The sequence below is a fragment of the Nuphar pumila genome, chromosome 3 (genome assembly GCF_984573655.1).
Source record: "Nuphar pumila chromosome 3, dmNupPumi1.hap1.1, whole genome shotgun sequence".
NCBI classification, from domain to species: domain Eukaryota; kingdom Viridiplantae; phylum Streptophyta; class Magnoliopsida; order Nymphaeales; family Nymphaeaceae; genus Nuphar; species Nuphar pumila.
Genome location: NC_143251.1, coordinates 52,224,694 through 52,246,607, shown reverse-complemented (window position 1 = coordinate 52,246,607; position 21,914 = coordinate 52,224,694). Strand labels below are relative to the sequence as shown.

The 21,914-nt window shown below is 40.4% G+C and overlaps 1 protein-coding gene across 1 annotated transcript in view; it reads left to right on the top strand.

The window, feature by feature from the left end:
* Nucleotides 1-21,584, top strand: part of LOC149842889 (uncharacterized) — a 50,256-nt gene extending 28,672 nt beyond the window's left edge. Inside the window, exon 6 of the mRNA XM_089999508.1 lies at nucleotides 20,857-21,584. Coding sequence (XP_089855634.1) covers nucleotides 20,857-21,284 — 428 coding nt within the window. The 3' untranslated portion in view covers nucleotides 21,285-21,584. The remainder of the gene's footprint in view (nucleotides 1-20,856) is intronic.
* Nucleotides 21,585-21,914: the final 330 nt, after the last annotated feature.

Genomic DNA, 21,914 nt, shown 5'->3' with positions numbered 1-21,914 from the left:
GGAGGATGGGGTTCTTCTGGAAGACCCCACGCCTTACAGACAACTCATTGGGTCTCTTACCTATTTAACCATCACCAGACCAGATATCACCCATGCGGTTCACTCTGTTAGCCAATTTTAGCATGCTTCTACAACTGTGCATATGAGTGTTGTTCTCCGAATCATCCACTACATTCGGAATACCATCAATAAAGGGCTTTTTCTATCCTCCTCTTCTTTCTTGAATCTTCTTGCTTATACTGATGCCGATTGGGGAGGTAATCCCAATGATCGAGTCTCAACTACTAGTTTTTGTGTCTTTTTAGGAGACTCTTTGATTGTCTGACGATGCAAGAAGCAGCAGAAAGTTTCACTATCATCCACTGAAGCTGAGTATCGGGCTATGGCAACCACGACAATGGAACTTGTATGGCTTCGCAGTTTGCTTAAAGACATGGGGGTTGATATTACTGAAGCCTCAAAATTATGTTGCGACAACAAGAGTGTCATCTACATTGCGAGCAATCATACCTTCCATGTGCATACAAAGCATATCGAAATGGACTGCCACTATGTTCGTGACGAATTCTTACGAGGAACTATTGCTCTACCATATGTCACTTCAGAATATCAGTTGGCAGACTTCTTCACTAAAGCTCTTTCGGCTCCTCGCTTTATGTTTCTTCTTGGCAAACTTTCCGTCGCAGTCGTTTGGATGAAAAATAGACCCGTCTCTCATAAGGCTTATTTTCTCAGAAATAATTTCGGTAAATTTCACAATAAAATAAGTAAATCATGTAATTTTCCTATGAATAAAAATTAGAAAATCATGTAATAATTCCAGAATATTAGCATGCACATACACTACAATTTACAATTAAATTTTGCATGAACTTAATAAGACATATCACAATTTTCACTAAATTTACCATTTTTTTTTTAGAAACCCGATAACACCAAATACGTAATTTCTAAGGAATTCAACCATGGAAATCTTTCAAATTTTTACAGATCATCTATATTAACATGATCTACTAACCCAAATTGAGATTTACAGAAAAATCATTAGATAACCTAAGTATTTCAAAATTTTACAGTTTTATTTTCTGAGAAACCAATTTTTAGGAAAAATACAATTTTTAGAGGGGTTTTCTCTCAAAAACCCATTCTATTTTCATACTTTGATAGCCCTAAGCCAAACCCACGTGTGGGAGGCATGGTTTAGGGTCTATACTTATGAAAAATCAATGAAATTCGTGCCTACGAATTCCGTTTTACGTCTAGAGCATAGAACCCCCTACCTCTTTGGCGAAATTCGATCCTATGAGTGTAGATTTATCTTCTCGCACGAACTGGCCGTTCATGAACAGTGGCCTCGCCCACGACCTCCTTACGTTTCCTTCATGCACGTAGAAGCCTCCCTTGCTGAGCCAAGGGTGAAAACGCCAAGAGTTTGGTGTAGGGGAAAGGAAGAGAGAAGAGGGATTTGGGAGAGAGGAAAAAAACTTGAAAAAATAAAAAAGGGGAGCAAATGGGGGGGGGGGGGGGGGAGGGGTGAGCCCCTCTTTTGCTTAAATAGGGAGTAGGGGAGGTCAAGGGCTGGAGTAAATCCCAGCCCTTGATCTAGATCTAGGGCATTCTTTCTAATTTTTTTCCAAAGCCTCCTTTCCTTTTCATTTTTTTTTTCTTTCCTTTCTTTCCTTCTTTCTTCCTTAGTCCTGTCCACCCACTCCTAGAACCCTCTAGGAGGGGATGCCCCTCACATGGATCTCTCTCTCTCTCTCTCTCTCTCTCTCTCTCTCTTTAAAAAAAAGGCAAGTTTTGACTTTTCAAAACTTGTCTTGTTTTTAGGAAAGTTTTAATATAACTTGATTTTAAAGCTCTATTTTTATGTTATCTTTTAAAAAGTTAAAATAGAGTGCCACATAAGATGAGATGGCCCACATATTGTCTCCTACAAGATTATAAATTTTAGTTTAGTTTTGAGTTTTATTCCACTAAATGAAATTCTAAATTAATTCACTTTAAATTCAAATTCAAATATGAATTTAAATGAAATGACAGTAAATGAAATTTGAATTAGGCTTAAATTCAAATACATGTCATCTATTAAAATTTGAAAATCCATATATTTTAATTATTTATTTTAAATATTTTTTTTGTGGTTAATTCGAATTCTTCAAAAATAATTTCTAAAGAATTGAAACTCAATAGGGTCGATGAGACCCTTGGGCGTGTTGGGGTGTTTTCTTGTACTTAGAAAAATTCTCGAAATCTTACAAACCCTAGCATATTGCTTGACTCAAATTATCATTTTTAGTTTATCTAGATTTTTTGAAAAAATGTCGTTTTCTCATAAATGAACTTCGAAGGTGATTTTTACCAGGGTCGACAGGACCCAATGTCGATTTGAGTGTTTTATTATTATTATTTTTTTGTAAATTAGATTTCAAACTCATGAAACCAAATTTATTGAATTTTCATTACATACATATCAAATTGTCATACATTCGTCTGAAATTCTATTAGACTTTATTTCGATAAAATATACAAGTTATTGTATTAAATTCTTATCTTTTTCATAAATTCGATTCAGAATGTGAATTTCACTGAAGTCAACTCGAATCAATTTTAATTTTTCGTAGGATGTTTCTTATAATTTATTATAGGCTAATATACATTTTTATATTTCTTTCTTGTAAAGTTCATTATTAATATTATTTTGTTCATTAAAATTACCCTGAGGAATCTGTCGGTACTCCTTGATTCATTTTAAAATTTCAAATTCAATTTCAACAAAAATATAAATTATTATATATTTCAAATTTGAATTAACATTCAATTAAGTATTAATTTAGATTTAAATCAAACTCAAATCTAATTATATTATTCAAGACATATTTATTAAATCTGAATTCGAATTCAAATTCAAATTCAAATCCGATTGAAAATCGAAACCCTGATTCAGAATAAATTCTCCACTGAAAATTTTTTTTGAATTCTAATAAATGTTCGAATTATAATTTATTTCTCATCTTAATCTCATAATATTTTAGCCATAATTCAATGTTATTTCTCGTAAAATGTCGAAAATTTGTGGGTTTTACACCTACCACTGTATCATTAGATATTTACAAAATTATGTTTCAAAGGAGATTGTTTTGTCTTCCTCCTCCCCACTCGGATTAATTACTTATACTGACTCCAACTGGGGAAGAAATCCTTGTAAAGATAGGTGAAACACCTTTAAAAACGAACAAAGTATCCACCAACAAGTGCAAAATGCACAAGCATAAATGCCACCAAGGGCACAATCACAAATGCTATGAAGAGCACAATCACAAGTGCCAGCAAGGGCATACACAAAGGATAAAAAATAATATTTTTATTGAAGAACAATATGCAAGAAACATAATATTACAAAGGGGATGGACCCCTATTTATATACACAAGAGAGAGAGAGAGAGGGCAAACCCATCAGCTAGATTTCTAGCCGTTGGATTCAAGTCAACAAGGGTTGACTTGGTCCAACCTAATATATATTTATACAATATAAATATATATGTGTGTGTGTGTGTGTATATAAATACATATATATGTATATTTTTGTACGTATATGAATATTATGTAATATATAATAAAAATATATATACAATTTTACGTATATATATGTACAATTTAACACTCCCCCTCAAACTTACGGTACGATGACCAAAAGTTTGCCTAAAAGGAATTGAAACCAGAGGAAAGGGTTGATGTATTTGACTCTCATTCTTCCCTAAAATCTCCATGTTCTTTCCACTACTTCAATGTTACTTTCTTGTTTTGTCTACTAACTTTTCGTTGAAACAATTGGAGTCCATTAAAAGAAGACTCTTGGTGTTGTACAAGTCAATAAGCACCGGCATTAACTAGAATCTCCTTGGTTTCTCTACTTTTTCTCCGGTCATGAAAAGATGGCATCTTGGCATTGTTAAAATGTATCTCATATATATATTTATATATAGAGAGAGATACATATACATATATTTCATATATATATATATATATATATATATATGTGCATATATATATAAATATATTTTTCCTTTTGGAAATACCCTCTAGGGGTAAAATGGTCATTTCTCTCTTTCACGCATATTTGAAATATGCATTTCTTCTTTTTTCTTTTTTCTTTTTTGTATTTTGAGGTTAGAGGGGTCCACCATATAGGCGTTGGACCCTCCAACCGTCACAAATGTGACTGTTCGAGGGGCTCCAATGACTATATGAAGCCCCTCCTTGGGTCTCCTTTTGCCTATAAATAATGGGGTCTTCCCCCTTGTAAATGTATTCTTTTTGTTAGAGGTTCTTGTTAAAATGTGGTCTCTCTTATATATGATTCATATATATATATATATATATATATATAGAGAGAGAGAGAGAGAGAGAAAAAGATACATATACATATATTTATATATCTATATATGTATATGTATCTATCTAAGTATATATATATATATGAAACCCGATAAGGGTATTTATGTAAATTCACATATTTTATGCATATTCTCACTTGAGAACATGATTGTACCTTTTTTTTTCTTTTTCTTTTGTTGTATTTGAAATGAAATGGGGATCTTCGAAACACGAGCTTAGATTCACAAGGGCAAGTGTCAAGAATGACACTAAAGCATAACCCTTAAAAAGGGTACAACTGGAAACAAAATAAAAATAAAAATGTATTCTTTATTGATATGAAAAACCAATTGCTTAAGAAGCATTAGAATAAAATACAAGAGGGGCTGCACCCCTTTATATACACAGCTGAAAGAGGACTCAATAGAGTTGTTTGACAATGTCCAACAGCTCTATTTAGAGCTGTTGGAATGTGTCAGTCCAACAACTCTATTGCTAGTCAAGCCTGGACAGGACTTGACTAGCAACAGTCATTCTAGTTCAAACTGAACTAGATGATATAAAGACAAAAAATAAAAATAAAGGAAAAAAATTACAGAAAAGAAAGAAATGAAAAATGTATATATATATATATATATATATATATATATAATATTATATATATATATGTACAGTTTGCTTGAAAATATGTGGCTACTATTGGCCGCAGATAATATTATATATATATATATATATATATATATATATATACAGTTTGCTTCTATCCATTTGATATTATTTTTTGCTTGAAAATATGTTGATGGTTCTTCATATGAGTGAATTAATGCAATAACTGCCCTATATGTGGGTGAGAAAGACTCGTATGATACAAACTTTTCTGGAGGTCTCGAGACTCTGGATGTAACGCCCCAAATTTCAAACTTGCGAACCCTTTTCAGAAAAACAGGCAAGAGACTAGCAATATCTCTTTCCTTCAGAATTTGTTTATGAAATCAGCGGAAGATTTTTCTTTGATAAATCATAAGGCAAACTGACAACTTTGGGCACGTTAGCTAAAAGAACCAAAACTCACAAGATTCGGATATCCTAAGGGAAATCTGATACAAACCCAAGCGTCCAGGACGCGAGCTAAGAGTAGGAAGAAGAAGTCTTGAAGCCATCTTGCAATCGCGCCATCGCCCGTAGTGTACCTAAAAATCACCTGTACCCATAGAATGGGTTAGTTTCGCGAAAAACTAATAGGTGCACAAGCGCGACTACAAGGAACTGAATTAAGTACATTTAATTCAGTAGGCTACGCAGTTTAAAGCAGATATGCAGTTAAACAGGTAAGCAATGCAAGCAGGTAAATAGTGCAAGCGCGTAAGCAGTGCAAATGCGTAAGCAGTTCAAAGCAAGTAAGCAGTGAAAATGCGTAAGCAGTTCAAAGCAAGTAAGCAGTGCAACTGACAAACGCAACATACGATCCATTTGATCGTAAGTTGTGAACTACTACGCAACAAGCTTGTCCTCGTTCCTAGAACGAGGTCTCTGCATCTAATCACCATCAGGACATCATTTGTCACTCTCTACTTCTAACCAACGCTTTGTCCTGAACGACCTTAATCTATCCTCGTCTCTCAAAGTCTTATGCGGCTAACCGTCACCGGTTATGACGCACTAAGGCGTCGTACTTTCTCAGAAAAAAGCTCACCCTTCCGTAGAAGGTCTAAAACATGATCACTAACTCAAATCGCTAACGATCTGATTCTCACACCTGAGTCAAGCATGTAATCATGCTAAAACAGAAAGCCGAAACTATGAATTCATAGTTGGCTATCACAAACAATCTCAAAAGATCGTCACAGCTCACCATAACTTTTTATGGTAAGCGAAAACACAAAATCCACGTCGGATCGTTCGGTCCGAGAGATATACGACCGGACAAGGAATTACCGCCCTAGAGGGTATACCTGATCTTGGACCCTACACTTCCTCACAGGAGTTCACCGTCTTTGCGGCTACACGTTCGTGGACAGTGTACATCCTCACAGAGAATCTCTTCGTCTAGCCGGGTCACCCGATCTGGGAAAAGTATAACCTCACAGCGAAACCTTTGGGAAACCGGTCCCCAACAGATGCCATATCCAATGAAAATCATTGCGATACACGCATCGACCCAAATGACCCCTCTCGGGGTCGATAGCCACTAATACGAACAACAAGATCAACGCCCGGATCACTTGGTCTGGGACATGTATAACCTCACAAGGAATTCCGCCCTAGATGGTATACCTGGTCTTTGACCATACACTTCCTCATAGGAGTTCACCGTCATTGGGCATGATTTGTTGTGCATGGACAGGCAGAAAATAAAAGCCATCCAGGAATGAAATCAGCCATCCAAGGTCCAGAGTTGTGGTCATTCCTTAGCTTGGCCAACCACTATCGACGATTCATCAAAGGTTGCTCCCTCATTGTTGCACCCTTCACGGATTTGTTGAAGAAGAATCGGGTATAGCTCTGGACAAGAGCTTACCAAGATGCCTTCGATGACTTGAAGAAGGCCCTGGTGAAGGAACTAGTATTGTGGTTGCCGGACTACAAAAGACCCTTTGAAGTCTACACAGATGCTTCAAACTTTGCCATCGGTAGAGTTATCATGTAGGAGGGTCATCCGATTGCGTACGAGAGTCAGAAGCTAAAGGATGTAGAGAGGCACTACACAGTGCACGAGCATGAGATGACGACCATCGTGCACTGCCTCAGGACCTGTTGGCACTATCTTCTGGGTGCCCAGTTCATCATCAAGATGGACAATATCGCTAGCTATTTTCAGACGTAAAAGAAGTTGATGCACAAGCAAGCTCGATGGAAAATGTTTCTAATTGAGTTCAACTTCACTTTAGAGTATAAGGTGGGAAAGACCAATGTTGTTGATGATGCCTTGAGTCGCAAGGAAAAACTGACGATGGTATAAGCAGAGCCTTCTAAAGTTCACTTGGAGGGCGCGTTGCTAGACTGCATCCATGAAAGAATACAAGAGGACACGACAACGCAACACCTTCTTTCTCTGGCGCAGACGAGAAAGACTCGATGATTTTGGTTACGAAACAACCTCCTTGTGACAAAAGAGAAACGTGTCTTCATGCCGCAGTGGAGAAGCCTTTGATGTGAATTGCTTAAGGAGTGCCATGATACATTATGGGCCGGTCATCAAGGTCAGGAACAGACCTTAGCACTCCTTGAGTGTGGCTGCTATTGGCCGCAGATAATATTATATATATATATATATATATATATATATATATATATATATATATATATATATATATATACAGTTTGCTTCTATCCATTTGATATCATTTTTTGCTTGAAAATATGTTGATGGTTCTTCATATGAGTGAATTAATGCAATAACTACCCTATATGTGGGTGAGAAAGACTCGTATGATACAAACTTTTCTGGAGGTCTCGAGACTCTGGATGTAACGCCCCAAATTTCAAACTTGCGAACCCTTTTCAGAAAAACAGGCAAGAGACTAGAAATATCTCTTTCCTTCAGAGTTTGTTTATGAAATCAGCGGAAGATTTTTCTTTGATAAATCATAAGGCAAACTGACAACTTTGGACACGTTAGCTAAAAGAACCAAAACTCACAAGATTCGGATATCCTAAGGGAAATCTGATACAAACCCAAGCGTCCAGGACGCGAGCTAAGAGTAGGAAGAAGAAGTCTTGAAGCCATCTTGCAATCGCGCCATCGCCCGTAGTGTACCTAAAAATCACCTGTACCCATAGAATGGGTTAGTTTCGTGAAAAACTAGTAGGTGCACAAGAGAGACTACAAGGAACTGAATTAAGTACATTTAATTCAGTAGGCTACGCAGTTTAAAGCAGATATGCAGTTAAACAGGTAAGCAATGCAAGCAGGTAAATAATGCAAGCGCGTAAGCAGTGCAAATGCGTAAGCAGTTCAAAGCAAGTAAGCAGTGCAAATGCATAAGCAGTTCAAAGCAAGTAAGCACTGCAACTGACAAACGCAACATACGATCCATTTGATCGTAAGTTGTGAACTACTACGCAACAAGCTTGTCCTCGTTCCTAGAACGAGGTCTCTGCATCTAATCACCATCAGGACATCGCTTGTCACTCTCTACTTCTAACCAACGCTTTGTCCTAAACGACCTTAATCTATCCTCATCTCTCAAAGTCTTATGCGGCTAACTGTCACCGGTTATGACGCACTAAGGCGTCGTACTTTCTCAGAAAAAAGCTCACCCTTCCGTAGAAGGTCTAAAACATGATCACTAACTCAAATCGCTAACGATCTGATTCTCACACCTGAGTCAAGCATGTAATCATGCTAAAACAGAAAGCCGAAACTATGAATTCATAGTTGGCTATCACAAACAATCTCAAAAGATCGTCACAGCTCACCATAACTTTTTATGGTAAGCGAAAACACAAGATCCACGTCGGATCGTTCGGTCCGAGAGATATACGACCGGACAAGGAATTACCGCCCTAGAGGGTATACCTGATCTTGGACCCTACACTTCCTCACAGGAGTTCACCGTCTTTGCGGCTACACGTTCGTGGACAGTGTACATCCTCACAGAGAATCTCTTCGTCTAGCCGGGTCACCCGATCTGGGAAAAGTATAACCTCACAGCGAAACCTTTGGGAAACCGGTCCCCAACAGATGCCATATCCAATGAAAATCATTGCGATACACGCATCAACCCAAATGACCCCTCTCGGGGTCGATAGCCACTAATACGAACAACAAGATCAACGCCCGGATCACTTGGTCTGGGACATGTATAACCTCACAAGGAATTCCGCCCTAGATGGTATACCTGGTCTTGGACCATACACTTCCTCATAGGAGTTCACCGTCTTTGCGGCTACCCGTTCGTGGACAGTGTACATCCTCACAGAGAATCTACCACTCTAGTCGGGTACCTGGTCTTGATCACACACGCCCTCGCAGATAATCCTTTGGAGATCAGGTGCTCGACAAACACCCTACTTGGTGATACACGCATCTATACAATCGACTGCTCCGAACAGTTTACTACTCTCGATGTCAGTAGCCACAATATGGGCACAAGCATGTATATCAGCAATATGCATTGTATCACTCCGCGTAGAAGCATATAATCCTACGCATCGTATGATTGCCACGAGGAATATTGCAATCCTCAAATAGGCCCTCAAAGCATGTGTAAACGATACATGAGAACGCGCAGATATGGCAATTCAGTTGATTCTATGAGCGAGGGGTAACTAACTCTACCCGTCAGCCAAACAAAACAACTGAATAAGACAAGCACTCATAACAATGCTCGTAAAACATATAATTACCATAAAATGGCTCAGTCCATGAACAAGTAATTAAATTAATCGTAAGGCATAAACCATTACATCACAAGCCATTCATAAGCAATCATACGACAACAATTATATCACAATATGTAAGCAGCTTATAAGACAAGCGGCCACATCAATCCTAGTTGCCAGCAGTTCGTAGATTACGAGCTGTATGCAATTATATCAATCATAAGAAATGCAAGCCAACAAGTGTTACGCTACAATAAGCACCAAACAGTTCGACCAAGGGATAAAGCAAGTCACATGCTAATATGTAGCAACTGGTATAATGCTATTATTATAAGCATTTAACTAGCATGAGAAACTCCTTATTACTCCGTAAAGAACTGCGTAAGCAGTTTAACCAACTAGAGTAACGCCTTGACAGGCGTGCACAGCTCAACGAGTAGCATACTGAACTATCGAGCAAGCAAGCGAATTAGTAGTGCAAGCGAAGCAGTAGTGCAAGTGAATCAGTAGTACAAGCGAATCAGTAGTGCAAGCGAATGCGTAGTGCAAGTGAATCTCACGACCCATGACCAATGTGAACAGACCTTATGTTTTGATAATTACTGGCCTGCGGGTACGCGCAGGCAAAACATAGAAACAACTGAGACTAGTTCGGGCGTCTGTTATTCTATGTATTTTCGATAACCCGAATAGCTAGTTGAGTCCGCTCCAAAGGGGACGGCATTAGCCGAGAGAGGATTCCCCAGAGGCTGAAAAGCAGTGTCACAGATGCATCCAACTTCTGCAGAAGTGTTGAGCTAACTTGTGTAGCCCCTATCCCCTAACTCCAATGACTGGGGAGGCCAGATCTTTGCCCGTGGGGTGGTTGTTAACAACCTGTCCATTGGAGTTTTTGTACCGATCTGTCCTCTACCTTGACAGACAATCAGAAGCGAACGGGTGCGTTAGGGGTTGCTTAACTAACGACCCATTCTATGCTGTGGTATTTAAACCACTCGAGCATTTTGCCTGTGAAGGCGAATGTGAGGTCATTTATGTGATTACAGCATTTTGCATTTAGCGTTGTTCGAGGTCGCACGACCGTATCATCCGATCATCGCAGTACTAGACGTGTTGTGCACGACTACAAGTACTCTAGGATGAAGGGGGGTATAGCTCCTCAATAGAAGCCTCAACAGGAGTGTTTCACAAAGATGTAAAGTTTATCTACTTTACTTTATCTTTTGAAACAGCAGTACCTTGTGCCAACATTATGCATGTGATTATCTCGAATCACATCCCCTATCGGGGTATCTAAATGTCTCGCATGACTCGATACCGGCCTCGATAAACGGGATACGGGTTTCTCAACAGAACACCCGCTAAGAAGTTCGCTTGAACCCCCAATTCGGGATCACCCGAGATATGCCAAAAAGGCGAGCAGAAACAACCAGTCACATCCTTCCAAATGCTTCGATTTGGAGCAGTCTTCGATGCTTTTGCGCAGCTCCCTGAAATCTCAAGTCGACTCTACAGGACTGCACACACGAAGAGCCAGGATCCTTGCGAGGTATCCCTCTCCTTAGACGAAGGTGTATCGCCAGCTCCCAACTGAACTCTTGTCGCAAGAGTGAGTGATAGATGTCTCTTGCATCCTCCACGAGGATGCCTTTAAGGCATACGCAAAGAGCAAGAACCTGCACGTCATCTGCAAAAGCAAGGCAATACCAACATATATGCAAAAGCAAGAGCCTAGGCGCAACGGCAAAGTAAAGGCGGTAAGCAGAAGTGCAACACAAACCCTCGCACAACGCACGCCGGCAAGTAAAGACTGTAAGCAGGAGTGCAACGCAGAACCTTTGCACGATGCGCAACGGCAAAGTAAAGGAACTGTAAACAGGAGTGCAACATAAAACCTGTGCGCGATGCGCAACGGCAAAGTAAAGGACAAGGATCGCGAAACCGCGTCCTTGAGTTAAATGTGTACTCGTATAAATATATATGATATATATATATATATATGCATATATATTTATTTAATTGTCCTTTTTAGTTAATTGAACTCAATTCAATTGTCCAAGTCTTCTGTGCAATCTTCCCCTACCTTTGAGAGTTGCAAGCTTGCTGTCGTCCGCGGATGTACGCGATTGGCGGCTCGGGTCGCGGAGCGCGAGCGGGATCCGTCGTACGAGCTGCAAAAGTAACGATCTTAGCAAGCTAATACCAAAATAGAAAGTCAGAGGCACTATCGTCGCCCTGACGTAAGGGAAACAAAGGCAGGGGCATCGTGCGCATGCGCACCTGCTATAAGCACAAGAAGCAGGGGCTGCGAGCCCCTGCTGACTTGCTGTCAGCGGACTCCGAGGAGGCAGGGGGTTGCACCCCTGCCCTCATAAAGCGAGGGCAAGCAGGGTTGCGCCCCTGCCTGACAAAGTAGAAGAGAGGCAAGGGCAGAGCCCCTGCCTATCAGCAACGAAGGGGAGGCAGGGGGCTTCGCCCCTGCCAGACGACATACAAACAGGGAGGTAGGGGGCCTTGCCCCTGCCTGCCGCAGAACAACAGAGGCAGGGGCGATGCCCCTGCCTAAAGAGAGAAAAGGCACAGGGAGGGGGCTTGACCCCTCCCCTGAATGACGAGGGCACAGGGAGGGGGATTGACCCCTCCCCTGACCAAAAGAGGAAGCAGGGAGGGTTCGACCCTCCCCTGCTGTCAAAGGGAGCAGGGAGGGGTCGACCCTCCCCTGCTGTCAAAAGGGAGCAAGGAGGGGTCGACCCTCCCCTGCTGTCAAAGGGAGCAGGGAGGGGTCGACCCTCCCCTGCTGTCAAAAGGGAGCAGGGAGGAGTCGACCCTCCCCTGCTGTCAAAAGGGAGCAGGGAGGAGTCGACCCTCCCCTGCTGTAAGGAGACGCAGGGAGGAGGGGCTCGGCCCCCTCCCCTGTCAACACAAAGAGCAGGGAGGGGGCTCAGCCCCTCCCCTAAAGTAACACGAAGCAGGGAGGGGGCTCAGCCCCTCCCCTGCCGAATAGGGAGCAGGGAGGAGGGGCTCGACCCCTCCCCTGCCGAACAAAGGGAACAGAGAGGAGGGGGCGAGCCCCTCCTCTGCCGGAAGAACCACAAAGAGGCAGGGGCTCCGCCCCTACCGAAAAATCCACAAAAAGGCAGTGGGCAAAAGCCCCTGCCGAAAAGATGGGCCGACACAGGGAGCTCCGCTCTCTGCCGGCGAAACAAGAGGGACAGGGAGAGCGGAGCCCCCTGTTGTCACGGCAAGTGACAGGGGGCTGAGCCCCTTGCTGAACCAACAAGTGACAGGGGGCAGAGCCCCCTGCCAAAACAGTAAGCGACAGGGGGCGGAGCCCCCTTGCCGACATAGTAAGTGACAGGGGGCGGAGCCCCCTGCCGGTGAATGGCGACGACAGGGGGCTCTGCCCCCTATCAGTCGACCCAAAGAGAGAGAGGCTGGGGGGAGTCCCCCTGCCGACGACAGGGGCGCAGCCCCCTGTCGGCCGATCTCTCCCGGAGAAGAAGAAGAGGAGGCGGGAGAAAATAGGGGAGACGAAGAAGAAAAAGAAGCGTACCTGGGGAGTCGCCGGCGGCGGCGGCGTCGGAGGGGGGTCGCAAGTGGCGGCAGCAGACGAGCGAGGGAGAGTCGGTGAGGGAGAGAGACAGCGAAGGGGGGGGGTCGTATTTGAAACCCCCTGCCTTATTTTCTAAAGAAGGCACGAGGGAGGCGGTGCCTCAATTGGGTCCGGGTCCGGATCCGACCCGAATCCTAACTTAATTTTTTTTTTACGGGTTATTACACTGGATGATTGTCTAGTTGGAATGTTAGAATATTTTTCAAGTGCACATGGAGGATTAGACTCTTGTCGCCTGGAATATTGAATACTAGTATCTCTATGAACTTCATTTTCAACATTAAGATCAATAATTCTTTGATCATCATCAAACTTACAGCAAAGGTCATATTCATTAGATGTTGATGTTAGATCTAGCAAAAAGGAGTACTCAGTGACGTCTTTTAATTTTTTAAAATCAAAGAAGCTCTCCTTTTCAAGAAAGAAAACATTTCTAGACACATATAGTTTATTATTTTTGAAGTCAAAACATCTATAACCTTTATGGTTTTCAGCATATCCTAAAAAGGCACAGGGAATCGCATGAGGGGAAAGTTTATCATTTTTGTTAGTAAATATGAAACATTTGCACCCAAATATTCTTAGTCTAGAGTAGTCTAGAGAAATGTTCATAAGTTTTTCAATGGGAGTGATATTTTGTAACGAAGAAGATGGCATCCTATTAATGAGATAGGTGGCAGTTAAGGCAGCTTCTGCCCAAAAGTCTTTCGGGACTTGATTTGCTATTAATAAAGTCCTAGTGGTTTCTATAATATGGCGATGTTTTCGTTCTGCCAGTCCATTTTGTTGAGGTGTATAATGACAAGATCTTTGATGTGTGATGCCATGCAATTTAAGATAATTTTGAAAATCTGTGGATAAAAACTCTCCCCCTGAATCTGTGCGAAAAATAGTAATATCATTTTGAAACTTGTTTTTAACCATATTATGAAAAGTTTGAAAGTATGAAAATACTTCAGACTTATGTTTGAGAAAGTACATCTACGTATGTCGGGAGAAATCATCGACAAAAATAATATAGTAAACAAATCCTCCTTTAGAAATTACTGGTGCAAGCTCCGCCCCTGCCGAAAAATCCACAAAAAGGCAGGGGGCAAAAGCCCCTGCCGAAAAGATGGGCCGCCACAGGGAGCTCCGCTCCCTGCCGGCGAAACAAGAGGGACAGGGGGAGCGGAGCCCCCTGTCGACACGGCAAGTGGCAGGGGGCTGAGCCCCCTGCTGAAACAGCAAGTGACAGGGGACAGAGCCCCCTGCCCAAAACAGTAAGCGACAGGGGGCGAAGCCCCCTGCCGACACAATAAGTGACAGGGGGCCGAGCCCCCTGCCTGCGAATGGCGACGACAGGGGGCTCTGCCCCCCTGTCAATCGACCCATAGAGAGGGACAGGGGGGAAATCCCCCTACCGACGACAGGGGGCTCAGCCCCCCTGTCCGCCGATCCTGAGAAAGGTAGGGGGTAACCCCCTGCCGATGAGAGGTGACGGCAGGGGGCTCTGCCCCCCTGTCGGTCGACCCCTCACCGAGAAGAAGAAGTGAAAGAGGAGGGGGAAGGAAGGGAAAAGAGGGGAGATGGATGCGTACCTGGGGTCGTCGGAGCGGAAGGCGGTGGCAGTGGGTCGCCGGCACCTTTGCAACTGAGAGGGAAGGAGATGGCCGACACCTGAGGTTGTCGGCTCCCTGCAGCACGTGGGATGAAGGCGGTTGCCGGCGGCGAGTCACCGGCGTCGGTGGCCGCAGGGACGAATGAGGGGGAAAGAGTCGGTCGGGGGAGAGAGAACGAGAGAGGAAGAAGGGGTGGCGGGGGTTCTCTTTGAAACCCCTGCCTCCCTGTCTTAAAAACACGGGAGGCGGTGCCTCCCTTCGGGTCTGGGTCGGGTCCGGGTCTGGATCTGACCCGAATCCGAACTGAAATTTTTTTTCCAGTTTATTACAGAGAAGCCATTGAGCTTCGACACAAACAATTGAAAGGTGATCGGTTCTTTAACTTTTTGAATGGGCTTAGACCCGAATTCGAACAAATAAGATCCTCTCTTCTATATTCCTTTACTTCTCCACCACTTGAAGATGTTCTTACTAAGTTAAGTGGAGAAGAAACTCATATGAGAATGAGTAAAGTCATTCCAAGTGTTCTTGCTACTCCTTCAAACAAAGATGAAGATGAAGGAGCCTATGTCGTTTCTAAACCGAGGAAGAATTTGAAAACATACAAACCTCCTCATTTTAAAAATCAAATCAAGCAGCAAGAGAAAATGGTGGTCAAAATGGAAGGTACCAAGGAAGAGATTATAGCAAAATTATGTCACTTTTGTAAAAAACCGGAACACATTAAAACCGATGTGTCCAAAATTGTAGAAGATGATAGCCATATCCACAACATTTCAACCGCATAAAGAGGCGGGTCCATCTACTTCTACTAATGGAGCTTTGTCTCTAAGCCAAATTATGAAAGTTCTTCAACCATTTTTAAAGGGATCTATTTTCGGGGCCGCCATGTCAACCTTCTCTCCTCCCGGTAAGACTTCTTGGCTTTTAGATTCGAGTGTCTCCTTTCATATGACTCCAAATATTTTTTCTCTTTCCGAATATACAAAAAATTCATCCCTTTCTTTTGTTTCAACTGCGGATGGAGCTTCTCTTAAAATCAAAAGGATTGAAAATTTTGAAAAACAAGGCTTTTCTATTCCCAAAATTAGATTTATACCAAAATTGAATTTAAATTTGCTTTCGGTCTCTCAACTCTCGGACCATGGATGTGATATTAAATTCTCATATGATAAATGTTGGATATAGGATCGCCGATTCGGGAAGTTGATTGGGGAAGGCTTTAGGAAGGGAGAATTATACTATGTGGAATTTCTTCAAATTCTCAAGAATTCTTTTTGTAATGTTGCCCAACATAAAGATATAAATGTTTGGCACAAGAGACTTGGACATCCCAATGTCATCAAGCTTTCTTATTTACATTTTGTTAGAGATCTTTGTAAAAATTATTTCACTTGTAATGATTGTATTCTTGGAAAAATGATAAGCTTACCTTTTGAACAAAGATTTATGTTTTCAACAAAACCATTTGAACTTATTCATTCGGATGTATGGGGACCGACACCCGTTATATCAAAAAGAGGGTTTGCATATTATGTTATCTTTGTTGACAATTACTCTAGATATTGTTGGATTTACTTTCTTAAACATAAGCATAAGGTTTTTTATCATTTAAGGCATATCACATGATGATTAAGAATCAATTCAATGAAAATTTAAAGATTCTTAGAACCGATTATCTTGAAAACTATGAAATTATTCATCAAAAATCTTGTCCTAAAACACCTCAACAAAATGGTTTAGCCAAAAGAAAACATAGGCACATTGTTGATACTACTAGAACCTTACTTATTTTTCAAAACATTCCAAAAAGATTTTGGGCCGAGGCGGCTCTTGCCTCAGTTTATCTTATAAATCGCCTTTCATTCAAAAACTTAAATAAAATCTTTCCTTTTGAAATTTTATATAAAAAAGAACCCGATTATAATAGGTTGAGAGTTTTTGGATGTAAATGTTTTGTCCTTACAGATAAAAATGACAAACTCTCACCAAAAGCCATTCCATGTGCTTTTCTTGGTTATTCCGAAATTCAAAAAGGGTTTATATGCTATGATGTTAAAAATGATAAATTATATGTATCTAGGAATGTATTTTTTTGAAAAATGTTATGGTTTTGAAAAATGTGAACCTCATGATGAAAATATAGATTATTCTTTTTTATTTGACTTGTTGTATAGAAATGGTGATAGCTTTAGTGATGATAAAAATTACATATAATGATTATAGTGATAATGAAGTAGAAGAAAATAACAATTCTTCTTATCAATCTACCGATCATCATATTAAAGAAAGAATGTCTAGTGATCCTATCACTTATACACATAGAGATATAAGCACTTTTAGAACTGCAATTGAAAAATATAGTGAACCTAGTGAGTCTACCTCTTCACATGATGTAAATCCTCGAAGAACTAAAAGGACTAAAAAAATTCCTTCTAGGTTTATATCCTATGATTCATTTTCACCCAAATATAGAGTTTGTCTTAGTGTCATTCACTCGTATATAGAACCTAAAAACTTTAAAGAAGCCAAAAAGATTGTCGAATGGAGAGAAGCTATAGATAATGAACTTAGAGCTCTTAGAAAAGCTAAGACATGGGAATTTCAAGAACTTCCTATTGGTAAGAAAACTATAAGGTGTATATGGGTGTTCAAGGTAAAGACCAAGAGTGATGGGACTCTTGAAAGGTATAAAGTCCGTCTAGTTGCCAAAGGGTATAGTCAAGAATATGAAATAGACTATGATGAAACATTTGCCCCTGTTGCACATATGGTTACCATTAGATGTTTTATTACCATTGCCTCAATTAAAAAATTGAATATTTATCAAATGGATGTCAAAAATGTTTTTTTGAATGGTGATCTTAAAGAAGAAGTCTATATGGATGCTCTTCCAGGTATGGAGATTCCTAAAAGGAAAGTACTTCGCTTACGAAAAACTCTTTATGGTTTGAAATAAGCCTCTAAGGCTTGGTATGATAGATTTAATAATGTAATGTTGGAAAATGGTTTTTCATCATGTTTCACTTACACAACTTTGTTTGTCAGGAAATCCAATGCAGGGATAGTGATTTTATTGTTGTATGTTGATGATATAATAATAATAGGTAATGATACTAAGGGAATTAAGAGTATAAAATCTATATTAAAAGATAAATTTGAAATGTCCGACTTGGGATTCCTAACGTACTTTTAGGCATTGAAGTTGCCTATTCTCATAGAGGTTATTTTTTATCTTAAACTAAACTTGCATTTGAGATTATTGACAGGTTAGGAATTACAGATAATAAAATTTGTGAAACTCTTGAGGTAGTTGGTACAAAGATGAAAATCGATGATAGGATTCTTCTAAAATATTTCACTCTTTATAGGCAACTTGTTGAATCTGTAATGTATCTCAGTATCACTAGACCTGATATTTCACGTGTTGTTGAGATAGCAAGCCAATTCCAACATGCACCTACATCAGTTCATATAAGTGCAATTCTCTGGATCATCAGATATATAAAAGGACTTTTGAATAAGGGAGTATTTCTATCATCTTCTTCTGAATTAAATTTAATAGCTTATACTGACTTTGATTGGGAAGGTGATCTAAATAACTGTCACTCCACCACTGATTTTTGTGTGTTTTTAAGAGAATCATTAATTTCTTGAAGATGCAAGAAGCAACAAAAGGTGTCTCTATCATCTACTGAAGCTGAATACCGAGCAATGGCAACGACTACTATGAAAATTGTCTAGATCCGTCAACTATTTGAAGACATGGAAATTCATGTTCAAGGGCCCACAAAGTTGTGTTGTGATAACAAGAGTGCAATCTATATTGCCAAAAATCATGCATTTCATGAGCGCACCAAGCATATTGAGATGGATTGTCACTATGTAAGAGAAGAATATCTAAAGCGAGTTATAGATCTTCCTTATGTAACGTCAGAATATCAATTAATGGACTTCTTCACCAAGGCACTCTGTTCACCTAGATTCAACTTTCTCCTTGGCAAATTTTCGGTCATTGCACCCTAAGTTTGAGGGGGGGTTAAAATGTATCTCATATATATATATATATATATATATTCCTTTTGTAAATACCCTTTAGGGGTAAAATAGTCATTTCCCTCTTTCACGCATATTTGAAATATGCATTTCTTATTTTTTTCTTCTTTTTCTTTTTTGTATTGTGAGGTTGGAGGGGCCCACCATATAGGCGTTGGACCCTCCAACGGTCACAAATGTGACCGTTGGAGGGGCTCCAACGACTATATGGAGCCCCTCCTTGGGTCTCCTTTTGCCTATAAATAATGTGGTCTTCCCCCTTGTAAATGTATTCTTTTTGTAAGAGGTTATCTCATTCATCAATAAAGAGATTCATTATTTTTTCATGCCTTTGTGCATGTATGCTCCTTTGTGAGTGTTCATTTTTCCTTTGTGCACATATTGATCCATTGTGAATCTAGTGCCTTTGTGCACATAGCTCTAGTGTTGAGGATATTTTTACAGTCATTCCTTTTGTTTCTCTTATAATTGAAAAGTTTTCTGGCTGACTTTCAGGAGGAAAAGAATCAATAATGATTAGCATGTTTATCCATAGTATAGAATAGAGCAATGATGAGATCCTAGGTTTATTATAGCATTTTGTTTGAACAAGAAAGAGATCAAAAAGGGATGATAGGAGAAGCTAATAGAACCAATCGATTGCTGCTTAAAGCAGCTGAAGCACCATCTTTTCACCAAAGAGGGAGATTTCGATGGTGCCACAAGTATTTGAAAGAAGTCATCATTCTGTTTGCTCCATTCAAGAAGTTCCTGACCTGTATATGACAATGTTGTTGGTTCAGAGTTGTGGTTCTGGGTGTATGGGACATACGTATCATGACTTATAAGATTGATGTGTTTCTCTGGATTCCAAGTTCCCCTATGGGTTACATTTGTGAGTGGGGGCAACTTTGCTCGGAATAACTGCCTAGTGTTGAGATCTCAATCAGTTTTCTTCATTTTATATTTGAACTTGATTGAACAGATTCCAAAGTTAAAAATCTCGAAAGCATCTGTATAAGTGACACTTCCGCTACCTCAGGGTGGACCATGAAATTCTTAAAAGCATCCTGGTAGTAAAATTGATCAACTTTGAAGCAATGAGAGATGTACTTGATTCTTGAAGCAGATATGGCATCTTAGTTCTTATTGCTGTCTCTCGAGACCATCTGAAGGGAGTTGCAATGCAACATATAAATTAAGTTTGAAGCAACTTGAAGCCGTCCATTTATATATGGCAACCCAACTTACCATTGCATAGCAAGTAGCCAATGAGAGCATCTCTCTCTCTCTCTCTCTCTCTCTCTCTCTCTCTCTCTCTCTCTCTCTCTCTCTCTCTCTCTCTCTCTCTCTCTCTCTCAATTTCTTGTTGTGTATCACATACCGATTCTCTCTCAGCGGCTATGAATTTCTTTTTCTTGTATATCACATACCGATGTTAGGCAACCACTACTAAATATGATGTACAACATTATAGATGGCTGAATCGAATGAAAGAATAGAACTCTTGGCATCCATTATGAAACCCATCAAACTTTCTAAATTTTAATTTGGATGTTAATAATAGTCATGAATGTCTGATTCTATCAAATTTGCAATCTTTGATTGTTGATAAGTTAGCATTTGTCTCCTTGTAGATGACCCTTTTGAAGGACTATTTGCTAATTAGTGATTCCTTGCCAACTGAAAAACTGCATATATGTAGTTTAGAATTTAAATTGGAGATGGCAAACTTCTAAGGGTTATTATGGCTTGCATGATGAATTGCAGAGATGACTTTGTTTCTGGATGGTTGAATTCACGTCAAGTTTCTCTTTCAAATTCTTCTCTTTTGCATATAACAGTGGATGTATTTCAGGTTTCCAGTCAGAATCTTGGTAGTTACTGACATTTTCTTGCTGACAGAGGAAGAGGCCACAAAGGTTGAGGGTCCAAAAAACTGTTTATCAAGAAACATTACATTGGAGGACGCCACAGACACAATACTGTTCTGTAGCTCCATTGTTCACAGTCTAGCATACAAAGCTGCAAGCATTGCTATGGAAAAGGAGGAATCCCTTTGCCTTGAAGGTTCCAGGCCCACTGTTACCATCTTGGGTAAGTCTGGTCTAACTGATACAAGAAATCCAAGTGGTTCCTCTGGAAAGCGGACACAAAAATCACAAAGGCCTAGAGCAAAGCAACGGCCGCAAACAAATGATAGCAGCACCTTCAACAAGACCGAAGAAATGAAAATCCACAAAACGAAAATCCACCACGTTAATGTACCAAAGCATCCTGATAGCATGAAACCTCCGAAGCTTGAGTCCAAGTGCAATTGTTCAGTAATGTAGTGAGAGGCGGTGCTCCCCCTCCATCTGAGAGAAGGGGAGGTGGCTGAGAGTGGGTGTATGTACTTATAGATATTTGTAGGGTGGGGAAGGCCGGAACAGGGCTGATCACCAAGTGGTGCCCCACGATTTTCATTTCTGATTTATTTATTGGTGAGTTAGATAACATCAATCAGTGTGTTGGTGATATAATCATGTAAAATGGTGGTTCTGGTTTGATTCAAGGAGAGATCTGTGTTCTGTCTCCTTTGTTGTAGCTTGTTTTCATTCCTGTGAATAGAAGAATGAAAATTAGATTTTTGAGATGATTCTTTCGTTTAAACTTGGATCCATTCTACTGTAAACATTTCAATACAGTGGGTGGAACAACCTCATAATAGCTTCAGCAGGACCAATCTCTCTCTCTCTCTCTCTCTCTCTCTCTCTCTCTCTCTCTCTCTCTCTCTCTCTCGCGCGCGCGCGCGCGCGCTATATACACGCACACACACACACACGCAAGTTGGATAACCCCTAGGATTCGAACCTGAGAATCCTCAGTTATGATAGTGCAACTTAACCATCCGGCTATGTCATTCGGCCTATTGAAAATCTAAATATGATTGAAGAAAAAGGTTTATTTTCATTCTTACTATT